The sequence below is a fragment of the Rousettus aegyptiacus genome, unplaced genomic scaffold, assembly GCF_014176215.1.
Source record: "Rousettus aegyptiacus isolate mRouAeg1 unplaced genomic scaffold, mRouAeg1.p scaffold_m13_p_4, whole genome shotgun sequence".
Taxonomy (NCBI): domain Eukaryota; kingdom Metazoa; phylum Chordata; class Mammalia; order Chiroptera; family Pteropodidae; genus Rousettus; species Rousettus aegyptiacus.
Window position 1 is genome coordinate 64,125,528 of NW_023416307.1, and position 17,795 is coordinate 64,143,322.

The following is a 17,795-nucleotide window of genomic DNA, read 5'->3' on the forward strand; positions in this document are numbered from 1 at the left end:
AATAAAATAGATATCATTTGAGTACATTTTATATAATAGGTACTATACGTGATTTCCACTGGAAGATGTTTATAGATTAAAAAAAGTTTGGACAGTCTAAAAGTATTTTTAACCTTCAGTGGAACAGAATTAGATTAGTATTCTTGATTCATGACATTTTTTTCTCATTGGCATAGCCATGGCCTACTTTGTCTCTCTCTCATACTCTCTCTCTCTCTCTAGGTGTGTTTGTGTATGTCTTTATTTTTTAAATTTTCTTATTCTTAAGAATCATTTAAATACGACTTTGGGGGAATCAAAGTAATAGAAAAGTCAGAGTGCTCAGTTATTATCAAGGAGAATTAGGCTTGAATACTAATATTATGATTCACAAGTGCATTTGAAGCCCAAAATACCATTCCAGTGAAAAGAAATAAGAAAAATAAGAAACAGATACTCACCAAGATTTTAACAATTCCAGGTACATCGCACTGCAGCATCCTTACCATGTCACCTGTACATCCTTCCTTCAAACATTTCTTCCCACTAAAACTCTAAAGTTATCAACAGAAAAAAAACAATAAATTATCAAAAGAAAAAATACAAACAATAAAAAGAGAAAACAATTACTGATGTGTATATCTATTTTAATAAAGTTGGAAGCGACTGTTGCTGGATGGTAAAACAAAAGATCTGAAAAAACATCTGAGAGTTATTCAAAGATAGTCCATCTCACATATTAATGGATTTCCTATTTAAATGCGTGATTACATTTTTCTCTCTCATCATTTCCACTTCCAAATCTTCAAGTAGCTATTTTCTAGCCTAAGATGTATTTTCTGTCCGGAGGAAAAGCAACTTTGAGTAAAATGTTCTACTTAAGCAAGCATAAAAAGAAATACTGAGTTTCTGTTGGGTATATGAGGATTCCAATGAAAAAGAGAATAAAAATGTGAGTGCTTTCTCTGGTTCTGACCTTATTTCCTCTTGTTAAGTTTCCTAGTTTTTTTTAACTTTTCTTTTAAAGTTGAGCAATACCGATTGCCCTAACAGAGTAAAAGTACACACTGCTTAAACAAATAAATTATGCTTTATACAATGATTTTTAGTGTAAAACAATGCAAATTCATCTGTTTTATCTGTCAGTCCTCGCGACAACCTTATGAAGTAGGTATTACTAGCTTTACTTCATGGCTTAGAAAAAATGAGTCTCAGAGCAGTTAAATTACGAGCCTACTATTAAAAAAAAAAAACAAAAAAAACAAAACAAAACAAAAAAAACACTAGTTAAGTGCTCAGTCTGGACTTGAACCCAGATTCATATACAATGAATACTCTACTATACCACAATTCCTTTATTAGAGTTTTTCATTTGTACAATGTAAACACTCTAGAACCAAACATTATAGACCCAACTTATGGTCATTAGCTCACTAAAGAGTATTTAATACAGAACTGGGCTTTGAAATTTTACTTTAATTTTAGTGGCAAAGAATTCAACTTCGTTATACGATTTTAGACAAATATAAATAATGACAAATAGATTTTTGAAGACTAAAATGCCATTGTTCTCTATCCTTAAAATAGAAATTATCCTGAAAATTGCATAATTATCCTTTATTAAGCAATTCTATTCTTTGATTCTATGTCCTTTATGTGAATATATATAATATTTCTCTTTTTAAAAAAAATTTTATAAGAGTTTATTTGAGCAAAACTGGTATGTGCCAAGGAGTAAGATTTCACGCTCCCAGAGTGACAGTTTTGCAGCTTCTGGTATGCATTTGAAATTAATGTCAATATTTCTATTCTTAAGAGTATAAACTTAAAAGTATAAGGAAAAGAACAAATTGCTAGAAATAACTAAGCAAAACTACTAGCAGAGTATCCCCTACAAAGATCTGTTTAACAAACGGTATGATGAGCAATGAATATTGAGGACAAAAGCATCAGAGAGAATAAGGAAAGAAAAAATGGAGGGAGAAAAATAGAGGAGAGGGATGTGAACAGGAAGAAATAAAGAAGAAAGAGGAAAAAGAAAATAAAAGGATAGAGAAAAATATGCTGTAATAAAGTTCTGAAGGAAAAACAAATAAAGTACCTGATCATTTTCACCTGGATATTTTAAATTCTTGAACTTTTTCCAACAAATTTTATGGAAATAAACACAGCAGCTTTTACTGCACATTAACTGAAAAAATCCCTGGAAAAGAATGAAAGTAAGCTGTTGACATGAAAATAGGAATTCACATAGGTAGACAAAATACTACCTTAAGTCACTTTTAACTTTACAAGTTACTTGTCCTTCCTAGTGTGCCCTCCCTGCAAACTACAGCTCTGCTTCTCTAAATATGTAGACTGCTTGGATGACAAAAATCTAAACTTTGTGGCTAGGACTTCCTGCCACTACATATTGTCCATGTGATTGGAACCCTGATGTCTGCCTGGTAAACTGTAACTATTTCACCATGTCACCTAAACCAAGACTGAACTTACCCCACTCTAAGCATTGTACTTCCAGGCCCACTTCCCAATTCCTGATTTACTCTACTGAATAGATCTTGGCTTTCTCCTCCTCCTCACTACTCCATTTTTCCGTACACATCATGCCTCTCTCTTTTTATATTCCCATTATAATAGCTATTTTTATTTACAATTCAGTATAAAATGTATTCTTCTTTCAGTCTGAGTTTTCCTTTTTATAAAAACAAAAAGACACATAAAATCCTTCCCCACTGTCATTCTCATAGACAATGTTTTTCAGGCAGCCCTTCTCCTTATGTTCCCTATAGCCACATACTTAATTCTAGGACGTCCACTCCTTTCAACTTAGAGTTCCATTATCTTTTAGATGTGGTGTCAGATCTGCACTGATAGTCATATCTCATCCTATCTTGCGATTTTTCAGTTTTATTCTGATAGATTCAGTGAAAACTAGACTTGAAGGACTTTACTGAATTTCTTCAAATCAAGGCTAGTTACGTTTTTTCTTCCCAAGGCCCATAGAAGAGATAATAATCACTTACTTAGTAACATAATTCTTCAGAACTGACAACCTTTCTCCTTATTAAAATCCATTTCAATAAATATAAAATAACATTTCTAACTGTAAAGAATATTTTAGATAATTTCCATTGTATAATGGTAGGGATATTAATCATAACTTCAGAGACATGACTTATTACAAAAACCTTAGCAAAACCAATTCACTCTCTTATTGGCTCACAGGATATAAATAATTCAAGCTTACTATGATTTGAAGTTCTCAGAGATACTCAACTTCTCAATTGCATTACCACTATAATTAAATCAAGTACTCTTTTTAAACATTATTTTGATATATGATAATATAACAATTTTTATCTAAAATAATTTTATAATTACGTTCAAAATGCTCAGTTAATTGATAAGTACAGTACCTTATAATTGGTGTTCTTTAAAATGTCAGCTTCACAAGATCGCTCACAATCTAGATAGCTGCAAATGGTTTGCTTCATTATATTATTTTCAGTTGTCTTGATAAAATTATTAAGAAGATCCTAGATTTTAAAATATAAAAATAAATCTCATGAGGTGGTAATAATAAGACAACTCTTCTAATATTTTACCTTCTGTAATTTTAAGTAATTTAAGTAATACCATTTCATATTGCTTTTTGAAGGCTTTGTGTTTTTTAAAAAAGCAGTAATAGAATCTATTTCTCTCAAAGTAAACAATATATACAGGAAGGCCCTAAAATAGAAATACTGAATTTATTACTGAATATAAACATGGAGAAAAGGAAAAAGTCTATGTTTGAAGTTATGCCTCACTCCACCACCCTAACTTAAAGCATGACATCTGACACGTCTCAGAGCGAGAATTACTTGCTCTGATATCTGTATACAGAGAGACAAAAAAAAATCACTGTGATCCCAGGAAAGTCTTTGCTCAAACTGGCCCCCAAGACATCATGTTGGCAGTGAGACAACTGCAGTGGTACAATATGCCACTCACTGTCATAATGAGTAGAAGCAGGATACAAAAACAGGCTTCTGATGTTCAGACTTACAATTTGGAATGCAATTTCCCATCTTAAATGCTGATTAAACATAGGTGAAACATATTATCAAGTCTAAGTTGAATAAGTCCTTAGACCAGGTCCTTCATACTTATCTCTTAGAGGGGTAGTATTATAAGATTTCAAATAGTATTATTTCTGACATATTGAAGGTATACAACATGATAAACCTCCATAGATCAGTTCATGAATCTATTCACCATTCATAACATTCTTTCAATGCCATTTAGAATTTTAAATTGATCAAATATCAAGATAATAGAGAAAGAAAAGAGAAGCATTTTAGGACCTATCAGTATGAATGTAGCATATCATGGATAGCCAATAGCCAAGTGGAGATGCCAAAAACAAAAGAATAGGACTCACAATGTGAATTTACTTACTGCAGTTTCACAGATCTCAAACTTAATAGTTCAATATTGATCTATTGGTTCTCCTACCAAATCCGTTCTTTGTTCCTTATTCCTCATCTCTTGACCCCAATCTTTGGCATTCACTCATTCAACAAATATTTACTAAATGCTTGTTATTGGCCAGGTTGTTATGAATGTCAAGGAATGTCAAGGATACAGCAGTGAACGTAACAGGTTAATAGTTAGCCCTCATGGGACTTACATCAATCTTAACTACCACTATCTATTCAGCTTCAAGTCAAAATCTAAAGCCAAAGTCATCTACTGCATAATGGATTCTATCACTCTTTACATGCTATATATCAGCAAGTACTATTGAGTATTCTTCCAAACTATATTGTGAATTCTTTCATTTCTATTTCCAAACTATATTGTAAATTCTTTCATTTCTATCTGCCTCTTTTATCTTACCTAGATTACTAACTTCAATAGCTGCCTAACTAGCTCTCCTCTTCTCTGACTACACTGCTCCAAAGCACTACACAGAAGCAAAAGTTCATGTCAGTTACTTAAAAACCTTCAATGGCTTCCTAAAGTACCTAAAACAAAATCCAGAACCAATACTAAGATCTAATTGCAAGGCCCTGCAGAACCTGCAAAATCTAAACCCAGTGTATATAGCCATCTTTGATTTCTCTTCAAATTCATCTCTAGCCTCGCTCACTATAAAATTCAGTTTCTTAAGTTCCTCAAACTTGCTCTTGGAGGCCTTAACGGGCCTTTCCATACTCTATTCCATTAACCTAGTATGCTCTTTCCCCTACTCTTTACAGAGCTAGTTCCATTCTCAACCTTCTGGTTCCAACCCTCTTTCTTAAATATCATCTCCAAAAGAGGCTTTTCATAACCACTATACATACACAGACACACATACACATTTATGCATATATACAAGTGGATAAATACAGATATATGCAGGTATAAGTGTGTGTCTGTGTGTGCTCTCCATTTTCTCTATCCCAGTCCCTTGCTTTTCTTCAGAAGACTAACTGAAATTTCTAATTGGTAACCATTTTATTAATTTTTGTAACTTTCTTAACTCCTTCCTTACCCTAAATACAGAAACTATTCAAAGTCCTAAACTTTATAACTCATATTTTATTATACTTTGATTATATCATCCTATCGTTTAAAAGTCTTCAGGGGTTACACGTTACCCTCAAGATCGAACCTGAGCCCCTTATTTGGCTTAACAGGCCTTTCATGATCTAGCTAACTTTTATCTCTAATATATTATGCAGTTTTGGAAAAAAAATAAGATGTTATTTAAAAAAATTATAAAAGAACATTCATAACAAAAAAAAGTCTTTTGGTAGATAATAGTTGACTCTTGGTAGGTAACGGTAGAAAAAACTATTGAAATTAAAAATTCAAAAGAGCAGGAACAAGAGAAATGTTAAATATAATAACCATATTAAAGGGCCTCACCCTGCTAAGGTGCCAGCATCTCCAGGGATGCTATCTTCCCCTACCAGAATGAGTTCATTTTTACAAAGTCACATGAGGACAGAAGCATGTGGGGGCAGAGCAGGCCTCTGGAATTCCTTAGTGCCAGATAAAAAGGTACAGGCCAGCTATCCAGGTTCTCTGAAAAAAAAAACTAATCACAATGTCTGGGAAGTAAGACTTCTGTGGTCTGACAGGCACCAATCATAACAGATTAAAAATATGCCGGCCTAAAGCCAGAGTAGGATCATGGAAACATTTTGCTCTACTGGACATCAAATATTTAGTTATTGGATTATAGAGATATATGAGAGAGAGGTCTGGCAGGCAGTCCAGGGAAGCTGGAATGGTGGCTGAGTACTCATGAAACTACTCATGGCAGTCACTATTTTCAAAACAGTATAGAAATATTTTAATATAATAATATTATGTATTATATTGTTATATATTGTCATGTTATATAATGTATATTATGTTACATAGTATATTATATATGATAATGTATAAGTAATACATATTACAATATATACTATATTATATAACATATACGTTAAAATATTAGTACATAATACATTATGTGTTAATAATATATATTATATAATAATATTAGTGTGTACTAGCTGAATAGCAGCTCTCTGAAGATAAAGTTGAGAAAATCTAGAAAGCAGAATGAAAAGACAAAAGGTGAAAAACAGGAAAAAAATTAGAAAATTTGAGATTCAGTCCATAATGTCAAGCATCTGAATAATATTCAGAAAGAACAGAGAAAATGAAGAAGAATTCATCAAAACAAAAATCAAAAAAAAAATCAAGAAAATGTCCCATAGCCAGACAACATAAGTTCAGAACACCAAGGATACACAGAATGTCCTAAAAACTCCCAGAAAGAAAAAAATAAATAAAATAAAACATGTTACAAGCAAAAGATTGAGAATCAGAATGACATTGGATTGCTCAGAAGTATTACTGGAAGCTAGAAGATAATACACAAACTTTTAAAAATGAGGGAAAGTAATTTTCAATCTACAATTCTATGCCCAGGCAAGATATAAATTAGGTATACAAAGAATAAATTATTTTGAGATTTGAAATGTCTCAAAAAATTTACCTCCCAAAAAAGCATCCTTTTGTAGGAAGCTGCTGGATGAGTTGCAGCACCAAAACAAGGCAGTAAACCTGGAAAGAGGAAAACCTGAGATCCAGAAACAGTGGTTTCTATACAGGAGAGAGGCGAAGAATAATCCCAGGAATAATGGGAAACCCTAGAGCAATTAAATAAAAACTTATAGCTGTTAGTAGGATGGGGGAAAGGAAATGTGTGTTTGTGAAGAGGATGTATAAGAGAGCTACTAAACCCTCATCTTCCACAATGAGAAGTCAAAAGATAATACCTAAAATGGAGAAATTTTTCAAATAGCAGTACGTCTTTTCAAAAAAAAATAGGTAAATATTAAATAAAAATGCCTACAGAGTTGGAAGAAGTTGCTTCTAGTAAGAAACTACAATTTGACAAATTGCATACATAAAATATAAATTCACTAAAAAAGTTTGGGTAATAAAGAAAGATGTTTTAAAAGATGGAAGAAAAGGAGAAAAACAACCAAGACCAAGTAAATATTGCTTTAGGCGATCGCAGAACTTCAATATTTTTTTAAATGTATAAAATTATTCTTTTATGAAATCAAAGTTAAAAGTCATATGGTTATCATGACAAACGTCAAAAATTGTCTGCTTATTTCTACTGATTATTAAGATAGGCGTATTAAAATAACTCACTGTGACTGGATGTTTTCCATTTCTTTCAGTTTTTATCCCATCTATTTTGAGGCTATATTATCACATATGTACATATTCTGAGTTACTACAGCTTTCTAGAAAATTGAATTTTATATTTTTATGAAATATTCCTATTCATTTTGAGGAATGTATTTGGCTTAAAGTCAGCTAAATATAAGAATCCACAAAGGTTTAAAGTAAAAGTTTGAAGAGATATGTCATTTAAACACTAACTAGGAGAAACCTAGTGTAGCTCATCTTCTTATTAAACAAAATGAAAAGTGACCAATATGACTTATTGAATGAGTAAATATAATCTAAAAAGTAAAGAATATCCAGAGGATGTGAAAAAATGAAAACTCTCATACTCTGCCTTAAGAGTATTAACTAGTACAAATTTTCTGAGAGAAAATATGGAGATACATATCAACAACATTACAAATGTGTAAAAACTTGCTTCACAATCCACCTTTAGAAATTTATCCTAAGGGAATGATGTGAGAAATACACAGAGATCACTTTACATAATAGTGAAAACGGGCATGCTTAGGATAAACTAAATGTCAATAGCAGGGTGTGTGTCTGGAAAGACATAAATGAAAATACTAAGGAGGGTTTCTCCATTTAAAGAAATATAGACAAATTTTAGTTTTATCTTTGGGAATTTTTATATTTTTCAAGTTTTCTGAAGTAAGCATTTAGTACTTCTAAAATTTAAATCAATGACAAAATAATGGTAAATATAATTGGAAAAAAAGAAGTTAACTATTACATTTAGCTCTAGTGATATGAAGTCCTAGACTAATAAAGCTTTTAATCTTCTTGTTTGGAAATGCTACTCGTTGAATCATACTCTGTATTAGGTAATGGAATCAAGGTTGTTTCTTAAATAAAAAACTAATTTCTAAATAAAGAATGTGCTTGCTAGAGAATATGACAACATAAACTGTACTTTAGCAAAGATGATTCTGATTAGTCACAGATGCAATATCATTCTTAAAAAATTTCTTACTTTAAAAGTTGTAGGTAAATCTTTGTCTTCTGTAGGATCTATATCAAACCAATGATCATTTGTATCTCCTATTTCTTGTAGGCTTTTATGAAATTCTAGCAGTCCTCCATTATATCTGCAAGGCATTTTAAACAAGGTTAGTTTGAATGTGACTCTGTAATTAAAAAGTTTACAAATCACGCAACAAGTAACCTCTTTTTTTTTTTTTTTTTTTTTTTTGAGATAAGTAGGGTAGTGATAACCTCTGGCATGCTACAGAAATACAAATACTAGGACTCTCACCTGTGGTAGATTGGGATGAAATACAGGCGGAAGGGGAGACAATAGATTATGTAGTAGCTCATACTTGAACAGTATGGGGGCCATGGTAATTAAAGAGATTAAAGAGTTGATTGGCTTTTGTATACTGTCTTGGAAGCCTTGAAGAAAGAGAATGACAGGCATAGGTCAGCCAACTATTGACTCAGGACACACTGTGAAAGACAAGGGCTTCTGTGGCAGCATTTAAAGAGACCTTCATCTTCTGTAGCCATAAAAGATATGTGTTAAAAATCAGGCTCAGATTAAAATCACAAGGTGCAACAAACAAATCATAAAGGAAACAGAATGCAGTGCCTGGACAGACCACTACTATCAACTCAGGATACTCCTTGGAAGCTAAAATGCCTCTATGGTAATATATAAAGAATCCTTACCAACTTGAAACATAAAAACACACTATACTGAAAATGAGGCCCAGTATTTAATTCTAAGGTTAGGACAACAGCAAAGACCAAAAGCACAGCCTCGATAGGACCATTATGTAAAAATCAGGGCTCTGGATGAAACAAGTAGACTCTGAGATCCGCAAAGGGGATATTTAGATGAATATACTTGAAACAATGAACCCCTAAAATCTCCTAAACACTCTTGCTGGCAAAGACCTCTTTCTTCCTTGCTAGGGAGAGCAGACTTCTTTTACTTAAGGACTATGCAAAAACATCATCTGAGGTGAATGTCTCAAAAGATGATGCTCTTCCTTCTCAAGATCCTCCCTAACTCCACTCATTGCCTACAGACCAACAAATCCAGGATCAGGTAAAAGCAATGCTCAAATGGGAAAAGAGCCTTTGTCCAGGAAAGAAAGTTTATTCACCATAAGAATCACAGAACTTGACTATTATGTACTTGCAGGAACATGTGTGGGAGCACCGAACCAGCGGAGAATTATATAGCTGGGTAGGGAAATGTATTTTGAATGGAACAACTCTTCCATAATTTAATATTTAATCACCTAGCAAGGACAACTGAAGCCAGTCCTAATAGGTTGTTAAGAAGGCTATTTGAAGCTTAGACACACAATGGCCTATAGTAACTGAGGTGAAAATGCTGGAAATTTCTTGGCAGAGTATTAAAAGAAAGCTCAGGGAAGTGAGGATGTAAGAAAGGACTTAGTACATACGACCACAGAACCCACCACTAGAATGGTCCCTGAAAAGACCCACAGGACATATCTGAGGGAAGATATGTGAGTAGTGTACATTCTTTGTTTTGTCTCGGAGCATGTTAATTCTCTCCATAATACAGACTAAAAAGATTTTGATCATCCTGACATTCTGCAAAACATTGTACTGACCCACTATTTTGATGACATCATGCTAATGAACAGAAAGTGAAAATTCTTCTGGATACCCTAGTAAAAAACAAGCATGCCAAAGGATAGAAGATAAAAATAAAGAAATCAGAGAACTACTGCATAGTGATGTTTTTAGGGATCCAATGGTTGAATCAAGCAGTAATCCTATGTAAAAATTTGCACAAGTACACTTTGCCTGATTTACACCCCAGATCTCATCCAAACATTGTTTCCTCAAGGAAAAGTCTAACTCCCAGAACTAGACTGGGGCTCCAATAAACACTTTTATTGTTCATTGTATTTTCCCTCATAGCTCTTGATTATTGTGTATAACTTATTATTTGATTAAGGTCTATAATACTATGTTAAATGAGAAGAGGAACTGTCTATATTTTGTAAACAATTGTGTCCCCAAATCTAGCAGTCTCTAGAATATGATAAATGCTTAGCAAATAAAATGAATGAATGATGTTACAAATGGCTAAGGATGCCCATACGGGGAGTGAACAGACAGCTAGCCTATATAGGTTCCCTGTATAATTTCACTAAATATAATAATACCAAATACTTCCAAAACTCAGCATAAGAACTCTTTCGATGCTTTTTTAAGTTAATGTATACTTAAACATTTATTCTAAGTTGTGATAATATTAACCTCAGTCATCACTTATTTATTAAGAATGGCATTTTGGTGTCCCGAGCACTGCAGCATTCTTAGGAGTCTGGCACTATTATCAGTTCTAGTTTACAAATAAGAAAAAAAAATAAGGCTTAGCAACATTAAGTTTCCTTGGGTCATACATTAGTTAGGTGGTAGGAAATGTATTTGAACTCAGGTCTGTCAGACACTAAATCCTATATTCCTATGCCTATGCTACACAGGCCATTATCACAGCCTGTTAAGTTTAATACTTAATATTCTCAAGTACACTAAAGAAACTGCTATCTATAAAAAGAGGTTAAGAAAAATAAAAATCAATCCAGCATAAATGCCTTTATCCCTGGTATACTTTATTACCATTTCACAATGTACAAAGTTGACACAAAAGCTACCCATTAATTAAAATCCTTACCTCTTCTGAGCACATCGAAGCAAACCACGTCCAAAATAAACTAAAGACATGAAGTTTTCACAAATTTCATTTTCTTGGATCACCATTTTCATCACCAGAAATTTATTCTCAGCTTCTGCATAATCCTGTAGTAACATAAAACTAGGTTTGGCTGATGTAAAAGGCATGTCATTTCTTTTACAATAATTATTTCCCAAACTAGAACAGTTAGGGCAACTTTGACATTGATCTAGGCATTTGGTCATTTGCTCCTTTATTCACATCTCTAATCCTAGCACTTCTGTATTTGATCACATAATGTATTCAGTACTTAAAATATTTATAAAATAACTTAAAATATTCTTTGACCAATGTTTCAAAGTGAAGATTAAAACAATTTTGTTTCTAAAACTGACATATATTACTAGCCAAAATAAAGGCTTTTCTGATGACTATAACTTACACCAATTTTTCTTACTAATTGGAGCACAAACCTTCCTTACTTTTCCATAGGAAATAAGTGACTTCTTGATTACAAATATAGTCTCTTTTGGGGAAGCCATGAGCAACAGGTTTAGAAAATAAGGATCACTTCTAATAAATGCTTCAGTTACCATTCATAAAATAGGCATAACAGCTCAGTCTCCCCAGGCGGAAAAAATAATGCTGCATGACCTCATTTAAAAATATTCTCTACAACATTACAATGAGCAATAATAAGGATTATGTGAAATTATTTAAAATGGAAATTTTTTCAGCTTGGTGCTTATAAATTCTACTTCACCTAATTAACAAGTCATAGGTATATATTTAATTTATAAAAACAAGCAGAGAGTAAGATTTGGAAAGAGAAAAAGTAAAAGAATATCAAGGTTACAACGCAATATCAAGATTGAGAAATCATTAAAATCGAAAAAGAGAATGTTAAATTCAAAATGAATGACCCTGAGAAATCACCTAAGTAACTCTCAGGTTTTGACCTCATGAATTTCACTTTATCCAACAAAAGATTTGAGGTAAAACTCACATTTTACAAAAGGGATAAGATTAAGATCAGAGCAATTAATCTATACTAGAAAATGAATTAATATGTACTGTAGAGACTTCAAAAAGGTGCAGATGATAGAAGCTCTGTTCATCCCTCTGGCGACCAAATCAAAGCAGTGATGGAAACAAAGGAGCAGCAACAAAGAAAAATCACCTGGGATCTAGATGAACAAGCCATACAACTAGAAAAAAATACGAGAAAGCACTCTGCAACTGCATAAGGTAGGACAGAGCGAGGACACAGGGCTGCCTGATCCCAGGCAGCTGAGTGATACCACCGAGGTGGCAGCAGCGGCAGAAGCCTCTTAAAGGGGCTGCGTCTGCAAGCGAATTTTCGTGGTGACGGACCTGCTCAGCACTCTGAGCACCAGTGCCCGATCAGCTCTGCGCAGCAGGCACGAGGGACTTACAGGGAGACATTGTCACAGTGAGGGCCCAGGCGAGACTTGCTCAGTACAGAAATGCTGGTGGTCCCTCCCCTCTCGGTGCGAGGACACAGTGCCACAATCGCTGTGACGTCATCAAACTGGATAACAGAGGTTGCTCCACCTAGAAAATTCCCTGAAACTCTGCCGCCCCCAACCTGGGACCCACCCAAGCCACATCCAGGTATATCCTCAGCAAGTCAGATGCGCCTTGCTGATTAGTGCCTAAACTCACACTGGAGGCAGCTGGCCTCAGTTTCTGGTGTGGCCTTTTGAGGCAACTATAAGCACAGCATCTGTGGATTACTTGCTTAATCTTGGCAGGTGGCCCCGGGTAGGGTAGAGGCTTGGGCTAAATTTGGCCTGCAGGTGAACCCCTCTTAGGCCTGTGCCACTGGATACCTACTTCACAAATCCACACTAATAAGTCCAGGAGAATTAGGAGCTTTGCTTAGTATATAGAACAGACACGGAAAGACAGCCAAAATGGGAAGACAAAGAAGCAGAAACCATATGACAGAACAGAACAGAAATACAGATAATATGGAGTCAAGTAATTTAACAGACGCAGAGTTCAAAATACTGGTTATAAAGATGCTCAGTAAACTTTTGGGAAATGTAGAGAACTTTAACAAAGAGATAAACAACATAAAAATGGAAGTGGAAATTATAAAAGGGAACCAGTCTGAAATGAAGAACACATTATTTGAGATGAGAAGTATATTAAATGGAATAAACAAAGGAATAAACAAAGTGAATAAAGAAGAGGATCTCATACTCTATCTATAGGACAAGAATCAGGACACTCAAACAGAAGAAAAAGGATGCCAAGACTATAAAGATGATTTAAGAAGAATATGGGACACTATTAAGGCTCTACATATTCATCCGATCGGCGTAAGTGAAGAAAATCAGCATACTGAACAGCTGTTTGAAGAAATAATGATGGAAAACTTCCCCAACCTGGTGAAGGAAATGGACATAAAACCCCAGGAAGCTCAGAGGATTCCAAAAATCAGGGATCCAAAGAGGCCCCCACCAAGACACATCATAATTAAATACAAAGAAAGAATATTAAAAGCAGCAAGAGAAAAACAAATAATTATATATAAGGGAACACCCATATGACTGGCAGCTGATTTCTCAAGAGAGATTATGCAGGACAGAAAGGCATGGCAAAAAAATATTTGAAAGAATGAAGACCCAGGATATACAACCAAGAATAATTTACCCATCAAAGCTATCATTCAGAGTTGAAGGACAGATAAAGAGCTTCCCAAACAAAATTAACTAAAGGAATTTATCACCACCAAGCCAGAATTACAGGAAATGTTGGAGGGACTTCCTTATGAAGAAAAAACATATATCAAAAACAGGAATAAAGAATGGTAACAACTACATTCCTATCACTAAGTACCTTAAAGGGAAAAGAACTAAGTGCTCCAACTAAGGGATGGAGTGGCTAAAGGACAAGAAAACAAGACCCCTACATATGAAAAGGAAGGGAATGGAAAAAAGATATTGCTGTGATGAATCTAGAAGGTATTTAAGTCAGACAGAGAAAGATAAACACTATATGATTTCGCTTATATGAGGAATTTAAGGAATAAAAAAAAAACAAACTAATCAAAACAGACTCACAAATTTAGTGGACAATTTGGTGATGGACAGAGGGAAGGGGGATTTGGGGGACTGGGAGAATGGGGTAAAGAGTTAAAGAAGTACAAATTAGTAGCTGACAGACGGTCATAGGGATGGGAAGCACAGCATAAGGAATGCCATTAGCATTAATACATTGGCTAAGTGGAGGGTCAAGGGAGAGAGAGAGCAACTATATACATGTCTAACCAATGTACTGTATACTTGAAACTAATTAAATTTTTTTAAAAAAAAATATGCATTGTTTAAGTGAAACATGCTAAATATTTTTGTTTTGCATAAATAGTAAGCATTTAAAAGATAAATAACTAAAGTTATAAGCAAAAATTATATTTCTTCTATCAAAATATTTTGTTTCACAATATAGTCTTCAGTATAATTACTCTATCCTATAAATGTACAACAGAATGGTTTCGATTTTTAGAGAATTCCAAAAATCAACATTTTAATTTGTCAAAATGAGGTCAGTATCTATGAAAAGATTTATAATGTCAAATAATACATGCTACATACCTCTTTCTTTCCTCTTTCAGTGAGTGCTACTCCATACAAAAACAGTAATGTCAAATAATAACCAATATTAATCTGATGTGCCTAAAAGTATAAAATATATTTTAATTGGTTACTTTTCAGTTTAGCAAGCTTAATATCCTAGGCCTATTTAATAATTATTAAAAATAGTAAAAATTATCATATTATCAATCACCTAATAATAACTACAGAGAATATAGAGAATGCATTTAGATATATTCGATAATACAACCCAGAAGAGGATAGTCAATAATCTGGAAAAAAAAAACATTAGTTTGAGTAAAGAAAATGAAAGCAAATGCCATCAAAATTTGTTATGTTAAACTTTTCGAAAAATTCTCTATCCCACATTTCATATTTTGGGTATCAAAACACTATAAGAATATAATGAACACTTGCCCAAGTATCTACCATTCAGTTTAAAATATACAGTGATCTCTTATATTGAAGTATTTTACTGTCTATATGTGGGGTTTGTTATAACAATATAAACAAAAAGCTTATCATTTCTTCAATGAAAAATTAAAATACACGAATATGTCCTTCATTTAAAAATGGTCTATGACAAATTACAGAGATGGAGAAAAGATTAGGGCAAGTAAAGAGGGAAAGGAATATGTGTGATGATAAACTATACACGTCTGTGCATAAAAAAGTTGGTATAGCTGGCCTGAGACTATCCTTACAAAGGCTTGTTTGTGTCTTCTACTGGCATCTGGGAACCCAGATTTCAGGAGTGTTCCAACTGTTGTCTAACTGACTGACAAGGGTGGCTCCCTGGTGCCTAAATTGTTTGTGTAAACCATATGACTTATGCTCAACGTCTGGGAGTTCCATCTGGGAGTCTGGAATTTTGATACATGCTGGGGAGAGGGTGCCTACATGACCGATCACCAATAAAAACCTTGGGCACTGAGTCTCTAATGGGCTTCCCTGGGAAGAAGCATCATACACATACACGTGTGGCTACACTTTTGTTGCCCCTCTTTTGACTCCACCTAGAACTCTTTTAAGGTGCTGTACATCACGTCTTAGAACTCTAGCCATGAGGGTTCTAAATAAGGATGATTTTTCCATCTACTTGTACATCATTATAATATGGGATTGGTGTCCTATTACTTTGGTGAGTGGGTAGTCCTTTCTTGAAGATAACTCTAATCCATCCTCTACATGTATGCAAAAATTAGTTTACTTTTACCGATCCAAATTATTCAAAGAACTGTATTTCCTTTTACCATCTTGTACTATTGGTTCTAATTTTTAATGCAAGGTTTATTTCTCAGCTTTTTCTATTTATTTCTAAAGTATTTGACCTTGAATATGTAATTATCTTGTCAATTTTATCTCACATGATTACTCAATAACAGATAATAGCAGTACCAATTTTTACAAATATAGAAATATCAGAGGAAAGAGTTGCTGATGATTAATTAGGGAGAAAGGAAATAGTTTTTGAAGTTTATGTCTCTACATTTCTAATTAGGAAAGTCCATTTTTATCAAGTCTCTCTTTATTTAAAATGAACAATTTTATGGTAGAGAAGGGAACTAGATAGAATAGGCTCATTAAAGTGATGCAGTCAGAAAAAAGTACAACTCAAATGAAGAAAATCAATTTACTTTTCTCCAGAAGTAAAAACAAAAATACAAATTGGCCTACACCTTAAAGTAAACGTGCATTAGCTATTCTTGCATTGAAAAACATTGTCCAAGTCCATTATTTCAAATTTTCAAAAAGAAAACACTTACAGTATAATTAGTAGCTTGAACATTCTTAAGTGCTGCTTCCAGTTGTGTTATCAAGAAACGTAAAGTCAAAGCAGGAACAATTTCCTCCCCACTCTGGCTGTTAGCTGCAACTTCTCTCTACAGAATATTATTCAGTTGAAAATGTCCTTAAGTTAGAACAAATATCTACATATTTTTATTATATAAATAATACATGTTTCATTATAAAAAAATCTGTAGAGATAAAGATGGTTTAAAAAAATCCACACAACTAGATATAACTGTTCACATATTTGTTTGTTTTTAAATAGTCTGAGAAATCTTTGTAACTCTTTCCTCAAACACTAAAAATCATTCCTGTGCCTGCAAAGGGGTTGGCACATCCACTCCTACTTCAGTGAAAAGCGGTAATCCCATTTTATTCTCAGACCTTCTATTCTCTAGCAAAACAAAAATCCTTTTTCCAGCTCTGAACTTGTGGTAAGCAGGAATCCTAGCTTTAATACCAACACTAGGGTGAGCTATCTTATGCTACAATCTTATTGGAACCAAGCTAATATATGATTTATTATGTATCATAGTTTTTTACATGAATGAAAGAAAGGACTGTCTTATATTTGTGTCCATTCCCCAATGCCTTGTGTCCAAAAGTGCTTGGCTTAAATTACATTATATGTTTAATGATACATTATTTGTGTATAAAGTTTAATCTACATTTTCTTAACTTGGATTCTAGTATACAATTTTTCTTATTTTTCTTCTAGCTACCTAGAGGCTTTGTCTCCTTTGCCCTCAATTTAATGACACTCTTCTTCATCAATACACATTGCCTAGATAAAATAAACCACTGTCATGTTTTTAAACAGTGTTTACACACTGACAGTTTCCAAATTTATATCTCCAGCTCAGAACTATAACCTGAATTCCACACTCATCAATCTAACCATTTACTTAGCAATATCTCTTGAATCTGAATAGGCATATAAAACAACACTGAAGTTCCTTCCACCTCTGTCTAATAGACTAGGTAGTTTCATATCAATCTTCTCAGAA

The 17,795-nt window shown here is 33.5% G+C and overlaps 1 protein-coding gene across 13 annotated transcripts in view; it reads right to left on the minus strand.

The window, feature by feature from the left end:
- The window catches only part of DZIP3 (DAZ interacting zinc finger protein 3), a 99,893-nt gene that overhangs the window by 56,546 nt on the left and 25,552 nt on the right, over window positions 1–17,795 (minus strand). For 8 of the 13 annotated variants that reach the window (XM_016162446.2, XM_036219942.1, XM_036219941.1 and 5 more), the window contains 7 exons: window positions 16,764–16,880; window positions 14,998–15,078; window positions 11,375–11,499; window positions 8,687–8,801; window positions 3,399–3,518; window positions 2,081–2,182; window positions 441–533 (listed from right to left, as the gene is read on the minus strand). In XM_016162446.2, the coding sequence (XP_016017932.2) occupies window positions 441–533; window positions 2,081–2,182; window positions 3,399–3,518; window positions 8,687–8,801; window positions 11,375–11,499; window positions 14,998–15,078; window positions 16,764–16,880 (753 nt within the window). Of the gene's footprint in view, window positions 1–440; window positions 534–2,080; window positions 2,183–3,398; window positions 3,519–5,880; window positions 6,040–7,006; window positions 7,075–8,686; window positions 8,802–11,374; window positions 11,500–14,997; window positions 15,079–16,763; window positions 16,881–17,795 lie in introns of those variants that run through there. The other 5 variants (XM_016162458.2, XM_016162459.2, XM_036219939.1 and 2 more) reach the window with 4 other exon arrangements.